This window comes from Nuphar pumila, chromosome 10 (assembly GCF_984573655.1).
Source record: "Nuphar pumila chromosome 10, dmNupPumi1.hap1.1, whole genome shotgun sequence".
Taxonomy (NCBI): Eukaryota; Viridiplantae; Streptophyta; class Magnoliopsida; order Nymphaeales; family Nymphaeaceae; genus Nuphar; species Nuphar pumila.
Window position 1 is genome coordinate 118751149 of NC_143258.1, and position 25193 is coordinate 118776341.

Below are 25193 nucleotides of genomic sequence, written 5' to 3' on the forward strand. Positions count from 1 at the left end.
TCACGTACATCACAAAGTTTTTTTTTTAAAAATTAATGCTTTATGTCATCTTTTATACCATATCTCTCAAAGTATAATCTACTTTATGTCGTATCATCTTTCACACTTTTCTATAAAAATCCATATGAAGATTCATTCTCGACAAACATGTCTTTCCTCATATATTTTTTGTGTTCTTTTTCATTGGTCCTATCTCTCTCTCTCTCTCCTACGAAATTTGAGTCCACTCTTCTGTCATCCCAAAAACCATGGATTTGGCCCCTTGACAAGATTTGAAAACCTCATTTTTTATTCTCTAAAACTATGAACTCCTTCATATCGAGTTTCTCAAAAACTATGTCTTTCAAATAAATATTAATTCTAGACAATCATGACATTACTTTATGTCATTTATCTCATATCAATCATGAATTGTTTTTTGTCTTTTTGTCCATTCATATCCTACTCAAAAATCCATGTATGACATCACCCTTTCTTTATGTCTACTCTTGCTCCTTACACACATATCCATAAAAACTACTTCTTATATAAGCAATCATCACTCTTCTCTCATTAATATCTTTTGTCTCTTTCTAAATACATCTCTCACGAACTTAGAATACATCCTCTTTAAGTAAAAATACTTTTTACTTGTTTGTTTTATTAGGCCATTATTCATCTCACATGATAACACTCTTACACACCTTCCTTTCACGATTTTTTTATCTCATCACATCTTCACATGGAAATCTTTAAAATCTATGGATCATAATTCACATCGTGAAACACACCCCTTTGACTCTATTCTTCTATCATATTTTTACCACACTTCACAATTCGATGGACTCTCCTCTATCAAAAATCTCCTTATATAGATTTTTTTTTTGAAACTATGTTCTTGTCATCTTTCCTAATATAATATACTCTCATCAACACTATCTTTCAAAGAATGATTTGATTTATCATTCACAAGAGCTTTAAGTTACAACTCACAAGTTCTTACTTCAACTAAAATCTAAATTTCATTCACTTCAAATGTCACTCACTTCCTATCATAATAATTTTTTTCTCTCTATTTAATGAAATGATTCTTTCCTCACCAATTCGTTCGAATACTTCTATCATCCTTCAAGCTATTACTCTCTCCAAGTTCTTATTTCCCTCAGAACTTCCTATTCTCTCAAGACTACTCGAAATGGCATCATCTTCTTCACGATCCTATGATGACAACATGATTGAAGCAGCTGAATTGAGATATCCAGATCTCATTCACCACTTTCACTCCATTAACTCTCTGCCAATTCAAACTGGTAAACTAGTTCACCTTGAAGCATTCCCCTCATTCGACCTACAAACCTCCCTTTCAGATTTTGTTCATATTTTAGCATCATCCCAATCTATGACCATTTATCCTCAACTTATCAAAATTTTCTACACCAACCTTTCAGTCGACCATGACGAATCAACTATCACTTCCATGGTTCATGGAAAACTCATTTTTTTCGACATTCCTCAATTAGGTCGTATTCTTAACATTTCCTCTTATGGCATTGAACTTCCAAACATAGTTCCCATAGATCCTACTGTGTTTAAGAAGATCCTCCACTCCACTCGTTAAATTCACTTCCCGTGGCATACAAGCAATTTGAAGCCTCATGCTCTGCTATTGTCATAAATCCTCTCATCCAATGTCATCCCTAAACCGCCATCCAAGGGATTCATTGCTAGTGAAATCTCTCTTCTCCTTTATGCAATTTTTTGTAACTCTCCCATAAACTGGTCCAGTGTTATTTTTAATAACCTGATTATTTTTCGTTCCTTCCGCTCTCTCTCATTCAGGTATTTCATCACCCACATTCTTCAATACTTCCAAGTGCCTCTTCAAAATGATGTCGTCTTCTACTCCATTCATGCATTTGATGACTCCTACCTCCCTGAGGATGGGCCACCTGACAACGAAGGCCATGGTGAAGCAGATCTAGCAGCAAATTCTGAACTAGACATCTTCTCAGCCATTGTCGACGTCCAGAATACCCAGGATCTCCTTCTGAGGAACCAAGTTTCTCTGAACCAAGCCTTTGAATCTTTGAAGATCGGCCAAGATGCTTTACTTCGGAAGTTTAATCCCACATCCGACTATGAATGAACTTGTTTATTTTTTTGGTCTGTAATAACTCTTTTTATACTCTGATCCCCTCCTTTTTGTCTATGACAAAGGGGGAGAAAAACCTGTCTCCTATGTTGGAGAAAAATACTCTGATACTTAAAACTTTTATGTTTTTTTTATGCATTTTTATGACATCATTATTATTATACATATGACTTTTTGACAGGGGGAGCATATTTTGTCATCATAAAAAAGGGGGAGAATGTTGAGAAACTATGTTTTGATGACACATAATATGATTACTGTCATATATGCTTTAATATGATATAATGATATGCCTTCATGAAAAATGTTATATTATGACTGGATATGATTTATCATGTATTTAACGAGTATTTGATGCAAGGTTATTTCACTTAAAAAGAATGAAGACAACCTGCTCAAGTACAACCTTTGGTGCAATCATACTCTCTGAAGAAAAAACTTGATGAGCCATACATTCTTAAAGATCATATAAGGAAATTGGCTACTTCAAGATGAAGACTTTTTTCTTCTTTAGAGTCATACGTAACAGAACCTTCAGAAGCTTGCATAGTGCATATCTCATATTACATGCTTTATCATACAAGCCATCTATTTACAAAAGCTATGTTTCATAAAAGCATACAATATTTCAAAAATCACCTTTTTGGAAACTAATCATTGTACCTTCTTACAAACATTTATGAAAAAATGTATTTTGACAAGATATAATAGCTCATGATTTCAAAAGCATTAATTGTACCTTCTAACATGCATTTATGAATAAGACAACTTAAAAAGAAATAAAAAAACTAATGATTTCAAGTATAAAAGAAAAAGACAAAATGAATTTAAGTCATAATACAAAATCGTCTAGCTTGAATTGCCAATGTAAGAAAACTAATATTATTATATTGTGTTTGGAAAAGACTTTAGTTACTTTATACAATTCAAGAATGTCGACTTACTTAAAGTCATCATTCTTTCTGTAGACATTAAATACCACCTCAAAAGCATTTAAGAAATGACTATTTGTTTAATAATAAACTCCACACAAGAATGTCGACTTACTTAAAGTCATCATTCTTTCTGTAGACATTAAATAAACACCTCAAAAAGCATTTGAGAAATGATCATTTATAAATAAAGTAATCAACAAAGCATTTATTGAACTTACATACATTTAAGTTAAGAAGTGACAATTTGTAAGAAAAATACTAATATACTACAAATCATTAAATTGAGTAAAGACAAAACTTCATGATGACTTACAACCCAACGTTCAATGTACTACAAATCATTTATTATGATAATAGACCTTTTACAAATTATATCACATTTAAAATACTACAACAAATAGTGTACCCCAAATACTACACTTATAGAAAGAAGACTTTTCGAAAATACAATATAGTACACATATCTTTTTACACAAAGTTGTTTTTGAAATGACTTGACATCTCACATCTCAAAAGGATAATCATTTTAAAAAGGCAACGACTATTTTCTTGAGACTATATATACACTAACAAAATAATATCTCAGACAAGACATGTGAGCTTACAAAGAGAAAAATTTCTGTTCATTATTCGAAAAAGAGAGCCAAGAAAAAGAAAGAGAAAATAAAGAGAAAAAGTCAAGAATAGCTCTTTGACAAAGAGAATCATCTGAGTGAAAAGAACAGAACATTCTGAGAATCCTTCATTCGTGCATTCATATCATTTTGAAGGTTCTATAGGAAGTATTGTAACTTTCTGTTATTCATTGTATTTCTTCTCTGTTGAGAGAAGTAGACCTCTGGGAAAGAGGGTGTTTTCCTTATCTATTGAGAGAAGTAGACCTCTGGGAAAGAGGGTGTTTTCCTTCTCTGTTGAGAGAAGTAGACCTCTGTGAAAGAGGGTGTTCCCTTCTCTGTTGAGAGAAGTAGACCTCTGAGGAAGAGGGTGTTGTACTATTTATCCGGTAACTCGGATTTTATAGTGAAAGGCTCAAGTGTTTTGCTTGGGGACTGGATGTAGGTCAATGACTTGACCGAACCAGTATAAATCTTGTGTTTTATGTGTTGTGCCTTATTGCATTTAGATTTTTATTATCGATCTATTTCATAATTCACTATTTACCCCCCTCTAGTGGAATTTCATTTTGTAGAAAGGGGGTCTCCTGAAAAGGAAGGAGTTTACCTTCCATCTTCCGGCGGCCACGTATCTCCCCCTCCCCCTTTTTACGATTTTGGGGTTTTCTTCTGTGTTAGGGTTCATTCAGAACCCTAACTCTTTATTTTTATCGGGCAACTCGTATCGGGTTGCCTTTGAGTTTTTATCTCTTTTTTTTTTTTTGTTTCAGGCTGGGTTCGAGACCGAGGTTCGGGTCCAGTCGGGGTTTTGGGCCCGCACCACAACGCAATATGGATCCATGGGTTGGATCCAATCGTGAATCCCTTAATGTACTTACATTCATTTATATATATATATATATATATATTTCACTTCTTATTTTCTTTTTCTTAAATGTATATATAAAATATTATACTTATATAAGTAAATATCTTGGATCCGAAATGTGGATCCCAGGCTTATTTACGTATTTTATCTACAAAAAAATTTCTAATTAATTAAAAAAAATGCAGTTATTACAATATATATATATATATATATATATATATATATAGAGAGAGAGAGAGAGAGAGAGAGAGAGAGAGAGAGAGGAGGACTGTCCAATCAAAGAAAGGCATAAAATCTACAGCCAATGATGATAGGATGACTCACCTTTTTCAATGCTTGAGCATCTCATCGATAGGACCTACAACATATAGGCATGTTTTTAAAAACTTATAAAATCAACCACAACGCAGTATTGGGGGCCATTATTTTTTAGTGCTTAAAAAAACATGCCTAAACATAAAAAATTCATAATCCAAAATAATAAATGAATAATAAAAATCCACCGTCCCCTTCTCCCTGTAAAGTCCTCTCGATGAAAAAACTCGATCGTTAGAGAAGGAATGCCACGGTCCCCTTCTCCCTATATATAATGCTATGATGGGGATGGAGTATGTATTCCCACCTAATAAAAGCTTTAGATTTTCAAAAATTTTAAACTTTTTTTTGTTGATCAGACCCTATAGATATGATCTATAAGCTTTATTGAGTAGAAAACAAGTTTTGGATTATGTGATTATAGCATACATTTATGTTTTTTAAGACCTTTAAAAATCAACAGCTCACAATGTATCAAAATTAATGTATCAAAATTTTAAGACTTAAAAAAAAATCTTATTTTTATGTAAAAAAATGATGGATTCCTATCAAATAAACTATGTTGTGTACATACATAAGTTTAATTGAGAAGATAAAACCTACACCCATGATATTCTATTAAGTAGGAGTAGGTACTCCCAGAGCCCCATAGCATTACTCAGATATATTGAGAGAAGCAGGACCGTCCAACCAAAAAAAAAGCCCAAAATCCCGATGAGAGGCTCTCCTCCCATGTATGAGCATTTCATCGTTTTGACATATATAATTAAATATACTTAAAAAAAATTATTTATCACATATTTTTTCCTTTCCAAGAAAATCCTAACACCCGCTGTCCAGTTAAAACTTGAACCCGTTGGGCAAGTTGCTTATCAGTTACAATCGACACCTTGAAATTGATGAAATCTGTCGCTTTAAGCATGTACTTTGTGCAACTTCCCGAACCCAATTCCTGACTGTGAAGCAAAAAATGAAAAAGAAAGAAAAGGGCGACGGATTTTGGGAAGAAAGAATTCGTGAACATCTCTTGAGGAGTTGCTGTTTGGGACAAGGGCATCATCGGAGAGGGAGACACAATTTTGAAGATAAAACTTGACAAGGGTTTGTTACTTTGTTTTCTGCCCACCTCCACCTGTTGAAAAACGCGGTTTCCCAAGATTCTTCCTAGAAAAAGAAAATATTTGCAGATCTCCATCATCTTCCGAGTTCCTGTTTTTCTACAAGACTCTTCACTGCAGTCTAAGAACCCAATCCAACCGAAGAACGAGTCGGCTTGGACTTCCAGGTCTCATGTGGCGAGTCTCTCCAGGTCCCGACGAGTCGTGCAGGAGAAACGAATCGGAATCGGATCAGCCATCGATATTAATAATTGAGTAGATCCCTTGTGGTGCACACAAGCACACGGATAGACTCCTTGTGGTGCACACGAGCACATGGATCCGTTGCCCCATCCGTACTCTCTCTCTCTCTCTCTCAGATAGAAGCTAAAAGACATTGATTATTACTTGAAAGAGCGCCCTGTATATTACGACTACATGATTACTTTAACAGAGTTTAACTAAATACATTTCTTCAACAAGATTCAGAAGGAAGCCCTAATTCTTCCCCACCCCTTCAAATTCCATCACAGAAACACACCGGACCCTAGGTTCGTTCATCGCCATCTTCACCACGACGCCCTAATTTTCCGATAAAATTCGCTCATATTCCTCTTGAGGGGAAATCAAAGTACACTTCTCTTGATATTCAACAACAAAAAAAGTAATTACACATACCCGAAGAAAATCAAAAGGGAATAGAAAAAGAGGGGGAACGTGTCTCGTACATGGACGAACCATTTAGGATTCCTTCTTCGAGTTTTCAGCACCAGATCTCAGGTTCCTCCACAGGTACTTTCCGCTCGCCATATCCACGAACACCCAGAATCCGCCGATGATCATTGAAGGCAACTACAAGAAGAAAGAAACAGATAAATTTTCACATAATTGAAAAGTAGAAATGCGTCTATTGGTGATTTCCACGGGAAAAAAGAGAGACGTCAGAAGTTTCGATCGTTTAAAAAAATGAGAAAAAAGGAAAAACTAAACCGTGTCAAAATTAGAGATTTTCATGGGAAAAGAGATCACAAGTTCGGAATTTTCCTAAAAATTCACGAAAAGGAAAGCAAAAAATCTCGTCGGTTAGAGAGTTCCGTCACAAAATAAAGATCAGACGCTCCAATGACAGAAAATTAGGGAAAATGATTCAAAGGATAAAGAATATCAGAGGTTCCGATTCTCCTAAAAGATTCACGAAAACGAAAGGCGGACGCGCATCGACAAAGAAAAAGAAAAACCAGAAACTCGGTTATTCAAAAGAAACAAAACAAAGAAAACGGAAGAAAACACAAAACCGCGCCGAGTCGGAATTTTCGACGGACCTTTCTGAAAGAGCAGACGGACTGCTGCGTCGCCTCAGGATTCTTGACGAGATCGACGGAGTCATCATCGGGCTTCGACCGGATCGATTTCCAGGCGAAGTATCCGGCGAGGGTCGCCGACAGGAAGACGAGGATGAAGCGGAGAGGGCACATCCTGGACGGCCGACACAGAGCGATCGAACAGACGGAACGAAATGCACCTCCTTCTCCTCCTCTTCGCTCGACGGAATGCGGTGACGACCGAACGGAAAAAGGTCGCCGGGGTTAGGTGGCCGTACGAGAAAAGGGGGAAGGCCAAATATTCTCGGCGGCTTTCTCTCCGACGACCACTCGCGGGCGTCGTCGTCCAAACGGGATTTTAATGGCTGCGGACTCCAAGCCCGGGTGTTAAATCGGATTTGCTACGCGCTCTGGCTCCGCCTTGCGACGTCAAAAGCGGGCGCCGACCCCTCCCTTGAGGTGTGGGGGTGGGTGGGAAGTCTTATAGCTTATAATTACCATTACACCCTTCACTCTTCCACGCGGTTGACTGGGTCTACCTCGTCCTCGCCTAGTCTTAGTTGACTTGGCGTTGGAGCCGTCGATCTTGACAAACTGAAGGCCGTGATGAAACATGGTCAAATTTGAAAGATCAACGTCCTTAATGAGGCGCATTAGGACACTCGGTGCACATATGATCTTCGTTTGTGGTCTTTTCTAGCAAATGTAATTGATTGACCCACTTGGTTTGGGCGATTGGGGTAGGCTCTAAAATTCAGATTTGCACTTGGTTGGAATTGGTTAGAACCAACGGGCTATGTGCTGATGCAAAAAAAAAACAAACAGAAAAAATGCATTAGTTCATGTTCGATCTAGGTGTTTCTGAACCAAGCTAAGCTCAGGCTCGATCTAGTTGCTGTAAGCCCCTTGGAGGGGTAGTGTCGTTATTTTCGTAAAGGACAAGGTGATAATTAGCCTACCAAAATTTAGACATTCGGACCTTCGGTCTTGGAACTCATTCGTGTCCAAATTTCGATTGTTGAGTTTCTAGAACGCGGGGGAACGGTTGGGTTTGGTTATACTGATTGGATATTTGGTGGTCGGATCTGGACCTTCCAAATCATTAGATACGGGAATCAAATTCAAAGGAAATGGGCTAATGGGCTCCAATACTAGGGTGTACATCAGGATGGATACCCCGATCCTGATATTACTATTTAGGTACCCCTAAGATTGGGGATGTACACATGTTGGATTGGTTTCGGATCCAAGCGTACCGAATCCTACTGAAACGAATTTGGGGTTGGAATCAGATTCAGATGATAAAAGATGAATGAAATATTCAGTCGACTAGCTTAAAGAGCTATTTGGGTACAATATTTACATGTATATGTATTCAGATTCGTGCTCGAGTGTAATATTCTGTATTGAGTTTGGATCTGATTAATAATCGGATTAGACTTTTGCTACTGAATTTGACTAAACGGATACTGATTCAGTCACATATCTGACCCGAATCGAACTGTTTGCAAAGATAGGTAAGACTAAGACCCCGACACACTCTAGGGGTATGGAGAGCCTGGCCAGCCCGATGTTCACCCTTAAGACCTACTCATAGTTGGCATAGATTAGGTGGTGAACCTAATTTTTCTAATCATAAATTTATAATATCAGCAGCCAAAGGAGGGAGATCTAGAGTCGTCATTGTGATAGACGGCATAGATAGAGGTGCATCCAACTAATTGCATGTGTTCTGGTTTAATATTTTCTATTTTCTAATACAACTGCTTGCACGTAGGGGTGGGCAACCGTTCCGGCAGCCTGATGGTTCTGGCCCGCCATGGGCCAGGTTTGAGCCATGAGTTTAGGTCCTAGCACATTAGGTACCGGACTGAAACTCGGCCCATTATATACCTGAGTCAGGCTTGGGCTGGCCGGAGGGCTATGGGGCCGGCTCGAAGGGCCTGAGTTATTTATTAATGTTTTTAATTATATAAAATTTTAAAAAATTAACTATTACATAATAATAATAATAACTTGTATAGCTATTATTATTTACCTAATTAGTTGCATGTAAACTTTTGCACTAATTAAGAATTAGTTACATGGAAACTTGCTATTCCTCTCATTGACTCATAATTTCAGTCAATCTAACATTTATGCATTTTAAGATTGAGTCAGGCCGGGCTGCTTCACATTGGCCCGTTGGGCCATGGACTTATCTTCAAACCCCAGCCGGTTAAAAACCGGGCCAAAACCTAATCCATTAGTAAATGGGTCGGTCTGGCCCGATGCCCACCCCTACGAGGCACAATTTTTTAGGACGAGCTTTTCAACGGTCAGCTGAAGAGGAAGAAAGCAAGATTCCTCCAGCTGTTTAGAGAGTTGGTCAACTAACCAGATATGGTTCGGACCTAAAGGATCCAGACTGGACACGTTTAGGATAATTTGGTCAAATTGACCTGGAACAGGGTCCAACAGGGTGAAACAAGACCTGAGCATGTGTGCATATTCGGGATTTGGGTCGGGACATAATCCCACTTGTGGGGTTAAATTAAAGGGTGTCAATGGGTCTGATATGTTTCGGTCCCAGTTGAGACCAAACCAGATCTGACTTTTAGTTGCGGATATCGGTTCAGACTCGGGTCCTCCATAGGATAAACCATACCCGGGTCCTATAAGGATTACATGAACCAGACCCAGTCCATACCTGATAAATTTATATTTGTTCATCTTCTTATATTGAAAAATCATGGGTCTTAATCAAAACTTGGATCAGACTCGGGTCTGGTATGAAATTTCACAAACCATACCCAGATCCATATACTAATCAGACCCTATGGATCCGAATCTGTTTCTAATCAAACCACTTTTTTTATTATAGGGTTTGATATGGGTCGGGTCCAACTCAAACTCGGCCCATTGACACACTTAGGTTAAATATACAAAAACAGGCTGGATCTGGTATCCATCTCATATTGGAAACCAAATTTGTTAGAGTTTTGATCTAGGTCCAAATCAGAATGATCCAAAATTTGGATCTAGCATATAACCGAATCCGGGTTGCATCTGAAAGAAACGTGGTTGGGTCTGGTTGAATCAGGCTTGGAAGAGAGCACACTCATTTAGTCTGATCGACTTCTGCGTCAGCTCTAACTCAACCCATTTTACCTCTTAAAAATTGGAAGCAATAGTTTTTTCTCCATTTTTTTAGCGAATTACCAGAAATTCACACCAGATCTGCATGTCGGACTCTATTATGGGATCCAAGTCAGATACAGAACTGTAACATGACATGTTTCTTAGAATTTAGGCCTGATCCAAACTTTGTAACAGTACCCGTGCTCCGAATTGGTTCTTGAGCTTATTTATTCAGAAAATCTACATATGTCAATCCTACCTTCCCTCTATGATATCTTCATTAAACAAAACAAAAAGGAAAAGGAAAGGAAAATTCACCAAGTCCACGAGTATCTCATAATCACGTAGTGCACTTGTCATAATCTATTCGTTATCTGCAAAACATTGCACAATCACATTATCTCCTCGATGCATCTAACAAAAAAATAAGTTCTAGAGTATATTAGGTATGAATTGGGCCACAACTAAAAAAATGATGTTAATTTCATGCTTGGTAGAAAATGAAAGTATCCAGTGCTTATATGAAAGATTTCATATGAAATAGAAAGCGGCTGCCAGTGAGTTTACCTTATGAACAATACAGAGAAAAGAGAGACAAGGAGCCTTCAAAGTGTGGAATGAGTCTCTGTATCATCTATGGAAAAATCACAAGACCCTATCATATTCATAGAGGGAGTGAAGGATTATAATTAAACTAACTTTAACAAGCAAGCTTGTGGCAGCAAATCACCTTGATTTGCATTTGATATTTGGCTGACCATCATTTTTAACTTCGACTGAGCCTACACTTCTCATGCAATTAATTAAGCATACCAGCATCTACATGCCACTAGGGATGACAGTGGACCGGAGGGAAATGGGGCCCCGCCCTGCCTTGCCTCGTTTGGACCGGAGATGGAGGTTAATATCAAAACCCATGCGGTCCCGTGCTGTCCTGTACCCGTCTTCGATCCCCGCCTCTCCCCGTCCCCTGTCCTTCTTTAGAGATGGAAGTGGACCGAGGGAAAAAACAGGGCCCCCACCCCACCTCGCCCTGTTTGGACCGAAGATGGAGGACATGAAACGGGGATGGAGGTTAAAATCTAAACCCATGTGGGAATGGAGGCAGAGATGGAGGGTAGGAATTTGAGATGGGGTGAGGGTGAAGACCTTGTCCCCCGCATCAGTCCACTGCCATCCCTACATGCCACAGGGATTTCTACTCTTCCAAAAAATGTTGCAATTATTGTGATAAATCCACAAAATGGTGAAATGACAATGCTATAATATCAGAACATCACCATTTTAAATATATCACAATTCTATCAACATTTAAGATGCTTATATGTATATATATGAAAGGGGTATCATCGAAGCCCCTTTCGTCAGACTTGAATGGGGCGCACACTATTCGTGCAAGTGTTTAGAAAAAAAAAAAACATTTTTGCGCAGTCTTTGACCGCCACTAAAGAGTAAAAAAAAACGCAAAAAATATGTGCTTCTGATCGCATGCGTGATCAGCAGCGCATATTGTGTCCGACGATACACCTCTCTCTCTCTCGCTATATATATATAAACTGCCTCAGTTCGGATTATTCTCTATAACTCGAGAACATGAAGTTCGAATAGCTAGTAACTGCGAGCAAGAGCATGCTGCAGTGAATATTTATGAGTCCCTGTTTTCATGCAATGCAATGGAGCCCTTGTTCCGATTTTGATTCAATCCACGCTTGCGCAGTCAAGTTGATGCCGTTCTCTCTCTCTCTCTCTCTCTCTTTTTTTTTGGGTTGGAAGGGAACAGAGGGGAAGATAGCTAATCACTGTTAGAGACACTTGGCTAGCCATGTCACAAGTACACGGCAAAGGACGAGAGAGGCGTCATTTTTGTGTATTTTTTATGAGGAATAGCATACAAGTGGACGTGACACGAGGGTAAGTTTGAGTATCCCTGTAACATAGTTCCGTAGTTGGATACAAGCCCTTGATTAATGCAACTGTACCAATAAGGTTATGACATTTGAGCCCTTTCATTTGAACCAAAGGACCCTCACCTAAAGACAATACAGACTCTCACATTTGACTTCTTCTCAATTGAAGAACAAGCTACACCTGCAGAGAATTAACCATGGTAGGGCAACTATATATAATCTCAAACAAAACATGAACCTGGCCTCTTAAGGTAAATTTGAACAGGATCAGTTAATCTCATGTCCACTTTTAGTGGGGAATTGTAGCGATATATGCTTCATTTGGTCAATGATGTTCAAATTATCAGCATTTTTATTGGTACAATTACTACCACCTAGGCATAATATATTGTCCTCTCATGTTTCACAGCTTGAGTCAGGATGACTTCTTTTCACGATCGGATTATATAAACAACAGGCTTTGAGAAAAAAAAAACAGTAGGTTTAATTTTGAGAGCTTTCAGATCAAAAGAAGCTCTGACGATAATCCATCAGAACTCTCTCTAGTACCCTGTATACAAAGAATGAATGATTTCCACAGAGTTTTTGACAGTAGTGTTGTTAAAAATGTGCCTTAAGGCACAAAAAGCACGCCTCGCCTCGCCTCAAGGAGAGGGCCTTTGTGCCTTGAGGCACTAAAAAAAGCATAAATGCCCTAAGGCGTACGCCTCAGGGTGAGGCGTGCCCATTTTATTAATGGTCAAATAGGGGTCAAAGCCCTTATTTGACAAAAATTTAAGATAAATTAACAGGAGTCCCCGACCCTAATTAAGGTCGCCTCCTGTTCTCTCCCACCTCTCTCGTCTCCCTGGTCTCTCATCACTCTCGTCTCCCTGCTCTCTCGAAAGAAAGGTCGAAGAAAAAGAAGAAGGTACACATTTTTCCTTTATATTATATATTGTATAGACAGTTGTTTCATTCTTTTCCTGTTCTTTATTAGCCCAATTGATTTGTCAACATATTTTTTCTTTCTTTTTAAACCTTTATTTGTGATGCAGAGCAGGCCCATAACAATGATGCAGAGCACGTCCCATACCCAACCGCACACAGACATGTTTCGGGTCTGGGACCAGACTCGAGACTTGGATCCAGTTGAAGCCTTTAAATAAACTCCTTAGGGTTGCGTGCAAGTGGAGAGAACATTGAATTTGGCAGCAGCCATTTTTTCTTCAGCAACTTTATTTTGATTTTTTATTCCGTCTATTGTTGATCTCATTTTCATTTACTTTCATTGTTATTTCTTTGCTTCTGTTTGATTATTTTGTCGTTGCTTTGTCACATTTAGCCTACAACAGACTATTGGATTTTTTTGAAAAAAGCTTCTTGCCTTTGCTTCAGATGCATGTTCTTTACTGCATTTTCCTTTTCTTCTGTCAGTTTCATTGCTTTGTTGATTTTTCTATTAGTCGTGGCTTTTCATTTCACTGTTAGTATTATCAAGTTGTAAACATTTTCAGTCCTTAATCCCCTATTGTTTGGATACGTGAAACCAAGCCTTTCTTTGCTTCACGTTGTTTCTGCGTTATTATATGTTGCACGATTGTGCATTGAAGGAGCAACCACGACAACCTGTTAACGAGACGACACCAATTCCTCCCTGCAGCACATCGGTACCAAGGAATGTGGGTTGTGTGCTGATCGAGTAGCCTCAACGCCAACCCCATTATTGTATCAGCGCCGACCCTTTAGCTGCACCAAAAACGTGTCCACGCCGGTACCCATTACGTGAGGGTCGATTACAATTGCCTCACTGCATCAAAATGATATCAAAGCCCAACCCCTCCTCCTTCATGAACGGCATGATGCAAGAAGCGAGGAACAATCCTATGAGCGGAAAGGCACGAGAGGAAATCATGAAGCGGCTACTGAACAAGTTGACGAAGATGCAAGAAGATATGCTATGCTTAGAAAAGCAGGTAGCCGGTCTGTCAAAGCGTATGGACAGGGTCGAAGCGCGGATGGATGCGCATACAGTGCAATTGAATCAGTTAGGCACGCACACGATTAACCATGTTGATACTACCATCGTCGATTCAGCTCCGATGACGCTCCATTACATGACACGATGAGAAGGTGTTGAGGAAACCTTGCACAGGGATGCAGGTTGTGGCAGTTCTCCCCATCTCGAGTCAGCAGCGACCCCAGGTCGCCCACGTTCGGGTACCCTCCAACCGAACTGCCAAGGGGCGCAGCGGGTCCTAGCGACTGCGTCGCAGGTCGGGCCTGAGTTGTAGGACCACAACGTTACGCTGGGTCCTGTCCCAGGCCTGGGCTCATGGCTTTGCACCATGGAGATCACACCACAGTGTGGGTCGGACCTGCAGGGCCCTGGCGTCCCACTGGGCCTTGCTGGGGACTCGGTACCTCTGTCCGACCTAGGAAGGCAGTAACCTTCCCCCTTGAACCCGTACGTGGGAGCCATAAGGCGGCAAACCCATGAGTGGGAGCAGAGGGACCCGGGTGGATGGGTCTGGATGCAATTGTGGTTGTTAATGTTCATCTTGGCGGCATTCAAGAAGTCTCTTTGGTATTGAATCAAGCTTCGTTACAGCATGGCATGTTCAAGGCTGAGCATATCAGAAGTTATAAATATGAAGTTGACGTTGTGAAGGAGATAGGGAAGCGTTGCAAAATGAAAGGGGCGGTAGATTTTGGAAAAACGCTATGTGGGTATGGTAGGGTAGCCAATCTTGATGATGATGGATTCCCATTTATTGGTGCCAACTTGCAAGCTGGAGATGTGGACATTGGTAAGTTTGTAGAGTCAGGAGCCGATCACAATTTTAAATGGAAGCGCCTACCTTCGACGTGTCTGATCTATATGATTACTATGGAGAAGATCAGTCGTCGAAGCCGACTTCTTTCGAACCCGGGAAGAATGATGCGGAGCAGGCCCATAACAATGATGCAGAGCATGTCCCATACCCAACAACACACAAACGTGTTTCGGGTCTGTGACCGGACCCAAGACCCGGATCTAGTTGAAGCCTTTAAATAAACTTCTTAGGGTTGCGTGCAGGTGGAGAGAATATTGAATTTGGCAACAATTGTTTTTTCTTCAACAACTTTCCTTTGATTTTTTTTATTCCGTCTATTGTTGGTCTCATTTTCATTTACTTTCATTATTATTTCTTTGCTTCCGTTTGATTATTTTGTCGTTGCTCTGTCACATTTAGCCTACAACAGACTATTGGATTTTTTTTGAAAAAAGCTTCTTGCCTTTGCTTCAGACACACATTCTTTACTACGTTTTTCTTTTCTTTTGTTAGTTTCATTGCTTTGTTGATTTTTCTATTAGTCGTGGCTTTTCATTTCACTGTTAGTATTATCAAGTTGTAAACATTTCCGGTCCTTAATCCTCTGTTGTTTGGATACGTGAAACAGAGCCTTTCTTTGCTTCATGTTGTTTCTGCGTTATTCTATGTTGTTGTGCATTGAAGAAGCAACCACGACAGCCTGTTAACGGGAAGACACTGATTCCTCCCTGCAGCACATGGATACCCAGGAATGTGGGTTGTGTGCTGATCGAGTAGCCTCAATGTCAGCCCCATTATTGTATCAGCGCTGCCCCTTTAGTTGTACCGAAAATATGTCCACGCTGGTACCCATTACGTGAGGGTCGATCACAGTTGCCTCACTGCATCAAAATGGTATAAAATCCCAGCCCCTCCTCCTTCGTGAACGACATGACGCAAGAAGCAAGAAACGATCCTATGAGCGGAAAGGCACGAGAGAAGATCATGAAGCGGCTACTCAACAAGTTGACGGAGATACAAGAAGATATGCTATGCCTAGAAAAGCATGTAATCGGTCTGTTAAAGCGTATGGACGGGGTTGAAGCGTGGATGGATGCGCTTGAATCCAAGGTGGATGCACACATGTAAACAATCCAAATTTTCACCCTCATCCAGTGCTTACATTTCATATGTCGCTGCATATCATTGCATGCATTCGACATATCATTTCATTGCATTGCATAACAGTTGTTATTATCGCAAAATTTTTTTCCCTCCCTTGCGAGAAAGAAACAAATTTCGCGAGTCAAACTCGACCAAAGTTTTGAAAATTGTTTTGAAAATTTACTCGCCTCCGTTTTGAAAATTTGCGGGAAAATTCCATGGAATGGGATCCGCCTGTCGGTACGAGGTTCAACCGTTTCTGGCGCCTTTACCAGGGGTAATTGAACCAAGGACCAATTATGTGCTTTAACTTGACTCAAATATCTAAATTATGCTCTATTTTTCCTAGAATGCACAAAGAATCAGGCTTGTGCTATGGAATTTTGAAAAATGCAAGTTTGAGAAAATATGATGTTTGCTTTAGAAAATTGAAATGTGCTTGAAAATTGATTGAAAAAGTACTTGAAAATTGAATTCCCGGGAAAATCATTGAAATTCATTGGAAATCAGAAATTTGCATTGGAAAGTGATTCCTCATGAAAACTTGAACTTTGGAAAATCGATTTTGAAATTTGGAATTGCTTTTATGAGAAAATGGATTTGAGAATTCTAAGAAAATCTAAGAAATTCATTGGAAAATGACTTTTGAAATGAAAAATGGATTCTCAAGAAACTGAGTTCTCAAGAAAATGAGAAATCTGAGAAAATCGATCTTTTTGAAAACTTGAGACTTTGAAATTTGAGAATTTTAAAAGATTGGAAAATCTTGGTTTGAACTTGGGAAATGCTTTGAAATCTCTTTTGAAAACTTAGGATTTTGAGAAAATTAGATCCTGAGAAAGACTTGGAAATTCTTGAGAAAGCTGAATTTTCTGAAATTGAAATTGGAAAATGAATTTGAGAATAATGCAATTTGAATGATATGAATGAATGAATATGAATTTGAAAAGGGAATTTTAATTAAGGAATTGGAAAATCCTTTTAAAACTTTGAGAAATGCAGTGCATTTTTGAAGTCAGCCTAAGTGTGTAGGCTGAATGTGGCTAATATGAAGATCATAAATCTTGGTTTTCTTCGTATTCTGACTATGGCCATAAATACGAATCCCACCGAGTTTATAAACTCCATAAGAGCTTGTGCACGTGCCATTCGTGTAAACCATAGTGAATTTGAAATAATGTGCATGAATCATACATCACATATTAAAATTTTGCAGAAATTAAACTATATGCAATGCAACCCTATTCTAAGCAGAAAAATAACTCTTATTCCAAATTATTACATTTGAGGTTACATTAAAAAAATAAAAGCTAAGTCTTCTTCTTGAATGTTCCTGCAAAACTAGAAAACAAGGTTAGCACAAAAATGTAGGTTTTTCTGAATTTATCTGAAAATATGGAAAATTATCGGATATTATTCAGATATAAACCCAGAATCATACCCCCTTTGATATAAACATGAGAAATAATGAATAAATTTTGAAAATAAACTTGAAAATTCGAAATTGGGGTCAAAATGACCAAAATACCCCTGATGACCTTGAAATCAGGGTTTTACGAAAGAATTTTTGTAAATTTTGGAATTTTGAAAATCAAATGAAATAAATCAAACATAATATGATAAGATATGATGATATGCATGAAATTTTGGAGAATTAGAAATGGAAATTTTGAAATTTAGGTCAAAATGACCAAAATACCCCCGATAACAAGACTATGGCCTTGAAACCAGGGTTTTCTGAAATAAATTTTGCAAAATAGAAAAATATGAAATGCAAATGAGATTAAAATTAACCCTAATATGATTCTACATGCTTATGTACATGATAAAAACCCTAACATGGCGAAAATATCATAAAATATCGAATTTAACTTGATTTTCGCTTTTGAATTTAAAGATAAACTAACACATGGAGCAAATGAACTTGGAATTAAACCAAATTTGGCATGGACAACTAAAATAACCCTAGAAACATAATTGATCTCTAAAATATAATTTTTTGTATTTTTAAATATGGAAATTCAAATAAAAACCCTAAATTTTGTGATTTTTGCCTAAAATATTGATTCTAAAGGGGATTTAGGATATCAAACTTCCATAAAAATTTCCCAAATTTTATGGGATGACAGAGGACAGTAAGGCAAGGATTTTTGCCTTTTACACTTTCTGTCTTTGACCTATGGTCGGAGCTGTACCACTCCGGCAAATGGGATCGGAATCCGGCGACTCTAGTAAATGAAGGAAACAGACAGGTTTCGGTATAAAATATGATAAAAATGGCAGACAGATGGGAAAATGGCTGAAATTGTGGGAAAATGTCCCTGACAAACATAGGAAGATTTTATTTTTTGACACCCTTGGGATTCGGATTACGGTTTGGAAAAGGACACACTGTTATCAGAGACCTAAATCTCTGGAATTTCTGGACATTGGAATCTGTTAGACAGAAAGAGAAAATCCAGAAAAAAATAATGAAACAGATCCAAAAATTCCCAAATTTTGGGAAATGATAGGAAATTATGTTAGGAACAACTTTCATGTTGAAAGTTTTTACAAACTAGCTACATATTGGGCGGACATGATGCATTAGGGTCTGTCTATACCCTGACAAAGGAAAATCGAGATTTTCCCAGGGGTCTGGAAAATCCGATTTTTTTACAGAGATCAAAACTGCTTGGAAAAATCTTAAAATTTTCAGATCATTAGTAGATTCAATCATGAATCCACTGTAATTTTTGTAAGATGATTTGAATCTCCTAAATAGGTGATTCTAAAGATTCTTGTCTGCTAAAGCAGAAATTGAAAGTTCCAGAAATGAAAAATCTCGGTTTGGGATTTGATTTATTTAATGGGGTTGCAAAACCCAAATTAAATCAAAATTTCATAAGAAATCAAAGACAAATAATCACAACTATCATGAGATTTTTAGGATTTAAAAATGAAGATACATCCATGAAATAACAACTGAACTCTACGCCTAGATTGAAAACTACAAACTAATAAGCAAACATGGATGAAACTAAGTAAAATACCTATTAAGCAATAACATAAATTAAATATAATGCTTCTACTCAATGAAATCTACATGTAACCAAGAATAAAATCAAAATGATCAGGGAGGTATGATCTTTTGTTTAATGTTGCTCTCGAAATGAGAGATCCAATCTATTGAACGGATGGATCTCTTCATTCACATAGCCCACGCATATGGGACGTAGGTTTTCTTATTCCCTACTATTCAAAACCACAAAGATAACCCATGCATCATCATAGATCTAACTGCACATCATTCTTATGAAAATAAGACTTGCATGTTCCCTTTTAATCATATGATCTTAGTCAAATTTAATGAAAAACTTAGTAAAATAGAATGAACTCACCTTGGCACTTTGCTGGAATAAGTTGCAGCCATGGAGATGGTTGAAGCAAAGTAGAGGATGGTGCTGGAGCACCTTGATGTTATTGTGGCTGGTGGCTGCAAGGAATTGGAGGCAAGACTGCTGCTATGGAGAAGCTTCAATAAGAGGATGGCTGACGGATTTGCTGTGGTGATTGTCACCAAGTAAGGCTAGTGGTGGCTGTCAAGGCTGGAGGAGGTAGCTGGAAGTGCAGCAATGGAGGTGGCTGAGCTGCTGTACTCTTGATGAAGAGGGAGATGGCTGCCTTGATGAGGAGAAGATGGAGGTGCTCCTTGGTGGCTTCAATGGCTGGAAGAGATGAACCGGCTGGTGCTCCCCTTGTGGTGGCTGCAAGCTGGTAGGTGGAGCTTCAATGGCTGGAAGAGGTGGTTGGCTGCTATGGTGTGCAGTTGGTGGTGCTGAAGGAAGAAGGTGGGAGTTGCTGTAGGTATAGCAGCAAAGGAGAGAGGGAGAGAGAGAGAGAGAGAGAGAAGGGGTTAGAGAAGAGAGAGACGTTGAATGGGAATCCCCCCCAGCCGTTCTTTTCTTTTTTTCTTTTTATCATAACTTAGGTTTTGATTAACTCAAAACCTAAGTTACTAATAATATTTCATGAAGGAATATACGTGAATGGCTGCAGCCATTGCTTTTGGGGAAAATCCAAAGGGGAATAAGGAAGAAAGGGGAAAGAAGGAAGGGAAGAAAAAGGAAAGAAGAGGGGAAGAAGAAAAAGGAAAGAAAGGGGAAGAAAGGAGAGGGAAAGAAGAAGAAGGAGGGGCTGGAAAGACTATACGTGAGTGGAGGGAGAGGAAAGAAAGGAGGAAAGAAAGAAAGAAAAAAAGAAAAAGGAAGAAGAAAGAAAGAAGGAAAGAAAAAAAAAGAAATAAAAGAAATAAAAATAATAATAATAAAAAAAGAATAAGAAAATGGAGGAAGAAATAAAGGAAATGGGCTGGAGGTTTGGGTGACCCCCTTGTGGGTCCCACCTCTCTAAAATGCAAAATAAATAAATTAAAAAAAATGAACAAATAAAAGAAAATTGAAAGGAATCAAAGAATATATATATATATATATTTTTAATAAAACAGAAATGTAAATGAGTGGGCCATCTCAGAGCGGGTCCAAATTCTACTTTTGAAATTTATTTTGATGATTAGAGGGGTAAAATAGTCTTTTCAAAAAATTTCCACGCGAAACAAGTTATTTTTGGCAGTTTTTAAAACGAGCTCGGATTTTGAAGTTCAATATCCCATCGCGAAGCAAATCCAGTGTAGAATTTAAAAATTTGATTTTGAAAGAAATCCAGATTGTTTTTCTCGAGAAAATATTTCCAAACAAAATGAGCTATTTTTGGCAGTTTTTGAAATGAGCTTGAATTTTGAAGTTTAATAGCTCGTTGCAAAGCAAATCCAGTGTAGAATTTGAAAATTTGAGTTTGAAATGAATCCAGATTGTTTTTCTCGAGAAAATATTTCCAAATTTAGAATCTCGGGGGTAAAAATGTCAATTTTGGAAACCCGGGGTTTGAAATTGTTTCCTGAAAACTTTTAAAACTCGATCTGGATTGAAATTTATAAAACTGGAGTTCTGGACTTCGAAAATGAAATGAAATGTGATGAAATGTTATGAAATGCTGAGAAATGATATGAAATGATGAGAAATGACATGAAATGCTATGCAAAATGCTAACCCTGAATGAAGAATTTTGGATGTTAGACCCCGATTGACACTTGTACCAGTTCAAAAAGTGTTAAAATTGACAAAATTTGCAAAAATGGTTGAAGAAATGATTTTCGAGCTCTGCCAAGCTAGAGTAACACTGAAAATTAGGGTTTGAGCTGGATTCAACTGAAATGAACTGGATTGAGCTGGGTTTTAGAGTTTCAGAACTCAAATGAACTCAACGGACACTGACTCAACTGACCTTTCCAACTGAATTTTCAAGAAAAGCTGCCATTTTTAGAGAAATGGTATGGAATGGTCACTGAAGCGAAGTGAATTACGAATCTGAGCTGGGTTTGAGCTGAAACAAAGGTTACTAATACTGACATGAACTAAAATTGAAGCTCGAATACTAGCTCAATTGACTGAACTCAACTCAATTTCAGTTGAAAGAGCTAAAATGGACTAAAATGGGCTCCTAGACACTTGGAAATGGTTTTGAACTGAAACTGGAGCACTTGAACTCCTGGTGAGCTCAAGTTAGACTCTGGGGAACATGACTGACTGAGAATGACTGACTTGGAGACAATTGGCTTGGATTCGAGTGAGAAATGAGCTCATTTTTGAAGAAATGATCCCATTTTGGCATGAATGGTCAGAAATGAAAATGGTCTGTTCATTGTGAGCTCAGATGAGCTTGAGATGACTGATATTTTAACTGTCCTGAACTGACCAATGAGCTTGGTTGACTCCGACTGACTCGGGTCTGGGATGACCTAGGGGTAAAATGGTGATTTTCCTAATGAAAATGGGTAAAATGGTGATTTTCTGAAACTGACTCGGGGTTTGACTCCTACATTGACCTAACAGGGTTGGCACTGCCTGAGGAGGATTGTTTGAGAATGGATGTGGAAAATTTGGGGTGTTTACAACAGTGCATGTCATTGCATCTTATCATCGAAATCCAGAACTCCTGTTTTCAAAATATTAAATCTAGATTCGAGTTTCAAAACTTTTCTTTCAAAATCAACTTCAAAACCTGGGTTTTAAATCAATATTTTTGTCATCTGCCAACCCCCAGGATCTTATATTTCGAAATGTTTTTCTCAGAAAACAATCTGGATTCATTTTAAACTCAATTGATTTCAATTCTTAGATGAGGCCCATTTAGGTGGTGTCACTTCTGGATTCCTTTATTTATCAAAAATCTAAAAAAAATTGTATTTTCATCTTTTTGAACCTTTTTAAAAAACACCATTCTGATTTTAAATCAGCTGTGGTCATATCCTTGCTCATTCTCGTCATTTTTGTCCAAAATTTTAGAATCCCAGTCCAATCAAGACTCTTTTTTTTAGAATCTTAGTTGGATCAAGACTCTTTTTTTAGAGTCCTAGTCGGATCAGAACTCTACTTTTTACTACCCTTTTCACCTATTTTTAAGAAAACCTATCAAAATCTTTTGTTTTTGGCCAAAATTCTAGAGTCCCAGTTGAATTAGGACTCTTTCTAAGAGTCCTAATCGAATCAAGACTCTATCTTTCATCGTTATTCTTACCTGTTTTAATCAAATCTTTCAAAATCTTTCAAAATCTTTCAAAGAAAAATAAAAAACTTAGAGTTTTGGTTGAACCAGGACTCTATTTGAAGAGTCCTAGTTGGATCTGGACTCTGACCTTGATTTCAATTTTGAGAGAATCTTTCAAAAATTCTTCTATTTATCTCTTCAGGAATCAAAATTGTTATACCTTTATCATGGAATTTCAAAATTCTGGGATTTTATCCCAGAGTTCTGATAGAATCAAGACTCTGTCCCAGAGTCCTGATCGAATCGGGACTCTATCCAAAGTTTATTTTCTCACTTCATTTTCACTGGTTTTCAAAAGCTTTGTTTAAATCTCATTATTTATTTCTTAGAAAACCAAAAATTTTCAGAGTTCTAGTCGAATTAGGATTCTTTTTCAGAGTCCTAATCAGACCAGGACTCTGAACCAAGCTTCAATTCTATCTTGTTTTCACTTGTTTTTCAAAATCCTCTTATTCGTTTTCTTAGAAAATCCAAGATTCTAAGAGTCCTACTTCAATTAGGACTCTATCCCAAGAGTCCTAGTTGAATTAGAACTTTGTTCTGATTTCAATACTTGTCATCATTTTCACTGTTTTCACAAGTTCTTTCATTTGTTTTTCAGAAAATACAAAAAAAATCTAGAGTTTTAGTCTGATCAGGACTCTGTCCTAGAGTCCTAATCGAGTTAGGAGTCTGTTCTGAAATCTATTTTTACTTTTATTTTCATTTGTTTTCAAAAATTAGGTCATCCTGTAGAGTCCAGTTAATTTAGGACTCTATTTCAGAGTTTCGGTTGAGTTAGGACTCTAACCCTGACTGTATTTATCAATTTGTTTTTACCAGTTCTGATAAAATCTTTCAAAAACTCCTTCATTTGGATTTTAAAATCTAAAATCTTAGAGTCCTAATTGGTTTAGGACTCTGGTTCAGAGTTCCAGTTCGCTTAGAACTCTATTTTCAAACCTTTGAATTCCATTTGTTGATTTTAACCCCCTTTTAAAGCCATGTTCAGTATTTATTTCAAATTTTCAAAACTCTGATGTGGGGCCCACTCAGTTGGCGCCATATCTAGAGGAGTTCTGACCCAGTCAGAACTCTGTGTCATTTCAAAATCTTCAATCTCAAGGCTACTTTTGAATATCTTTTGAAAAACCTCTGAATTTCAAGTTTTAAAATCGTTTTTGAAAATTTGAGCGGGGCTCACACTAGGTGGCGCCACGTTCGATAAAGTCAGGGTTAGACTAGGGTTAGTAAGTGTCCTAGTTAGTTTAGAGGTTTAGAAAAATCAAAATCCATTTTGAAAATCCATTTTTAACTTTGGCTTTTAACTATTAGTTTTTAAAAGTTTTAATTAAGGCTTTAAAAACCCAAATGTGGGCCCACACTAGGTGGTGCCACATTTTGGAGTCTTTTAGGATAATTAGGAGTTTAGGTTAGGTGTTAATTAAGGTGATTAGGATAGGGGTAAATAGGTAATCCTCTAGGAAAATCGCCCCCCCCCCCTTTAGAGTCCAACTTTTTCAAAATTCGTAATTTAAACCTAATTTTTTTTTATAAAAGACCATAGGGGGGTCGACCCCCCTATCTCTCTCCTTTTGATTTCTTGGAGCTTCTCTTTCCTCTCCAGCCCTTCCTCCTTCCTCCATTACAGCTGCAACCTCAGGGTAAAAATTTTCATAAACTTATATGTTTTATTTAATACTTTTCCATGTTTTAACATGAATTCCACCATTGGTGCCTTCCCTTTCACGGAGTGATATGCAATGACACATGAAATGTAAGCCCTGGATGAGGGACTTGGAATCCCGAACCCCTGGCAGAGATAAAGATTTGAACATTTTTATTCGAAGGCAAAAATTGATGATTGAATATGAGCCAAAATAGAGAATGAATCTTGATTGCAAGATGAAATATTGGAATTTGATGCAAAATTTGGGCTATGAACGACCCTGGCTCAGACATCGACCAGTTGGTTGCTTGAAGGCTTTAGAAAGTGGATCTCTGTGGCAGGAGAAAAGGTGTTTGTGAATGAAGATGGAAAATTTGAGGTGTTTACAGAGACCTGGATTCCAGTTTACGATTTATGCAATTTACGCAATGACGTATATGTCGGCCACAACGATTTGCCTTTGTATAAAAAATATTAGAATAGTATAACACAAATCGTGGTTGCTAATATCGATTTGTAAGCTATTATGCTGAATTTTTGTATCGATTGGTAATATATTATGTGATATGTATATTGATTTGTAACACATTATGTGTTTTCTAGTGTCAAATTGTAAGATATTTTTATTATGATATTAAAATGTGTGTGTGTGG

General features: G+C 37.8%; 1 protein-coding gene across 1 annotated transcript; it reads right to left on the reverse strand.

Moving 5' to 3' along the window:
• Positions 1-6361: 6361 nt before the first annotated feature.
• On the reverse strand, positions 6362-7616 carry LOC149828080 (Methyltransferase-related protein). Its single transcript, XM_090019875.1, has 2 exons — positions 7283-7616; positions 6362-6812 (listed from the first exon to the last, which is right to left on the reverse strand). The coding sequence occupies exons 1-2, from the start codon at positions 7433-7435 to the stop codon at positions 6702-6704; spliced, it is 264 nt and encodes an 87-aa protein (XP_089876001.1). The 5' UTR covers positions 7436-7616; the 3' UTR covers positions 6362-6701.
• Positions 7617-25193: the final 17577 nt, after the last annotated feature.

Excerpts from the sequence above, each read along its gene's own strand:
- LOC149828080 (XM_090019875.1), bottom strand. The coding sequence starts at position 7,435 with ATGTGCCCTCTCCGCTTCATCCTCGTCTTCCTGTCGGCGACCCTCGCC. Across the intron at positions 6,813-7,282 it reads CCGTCTGCTCTTTCAGAAAG|TTGCCTTCAATGATCATCGG; the intron begins GTCCGTCGAAAA and ends TTCTTCTTGTAG.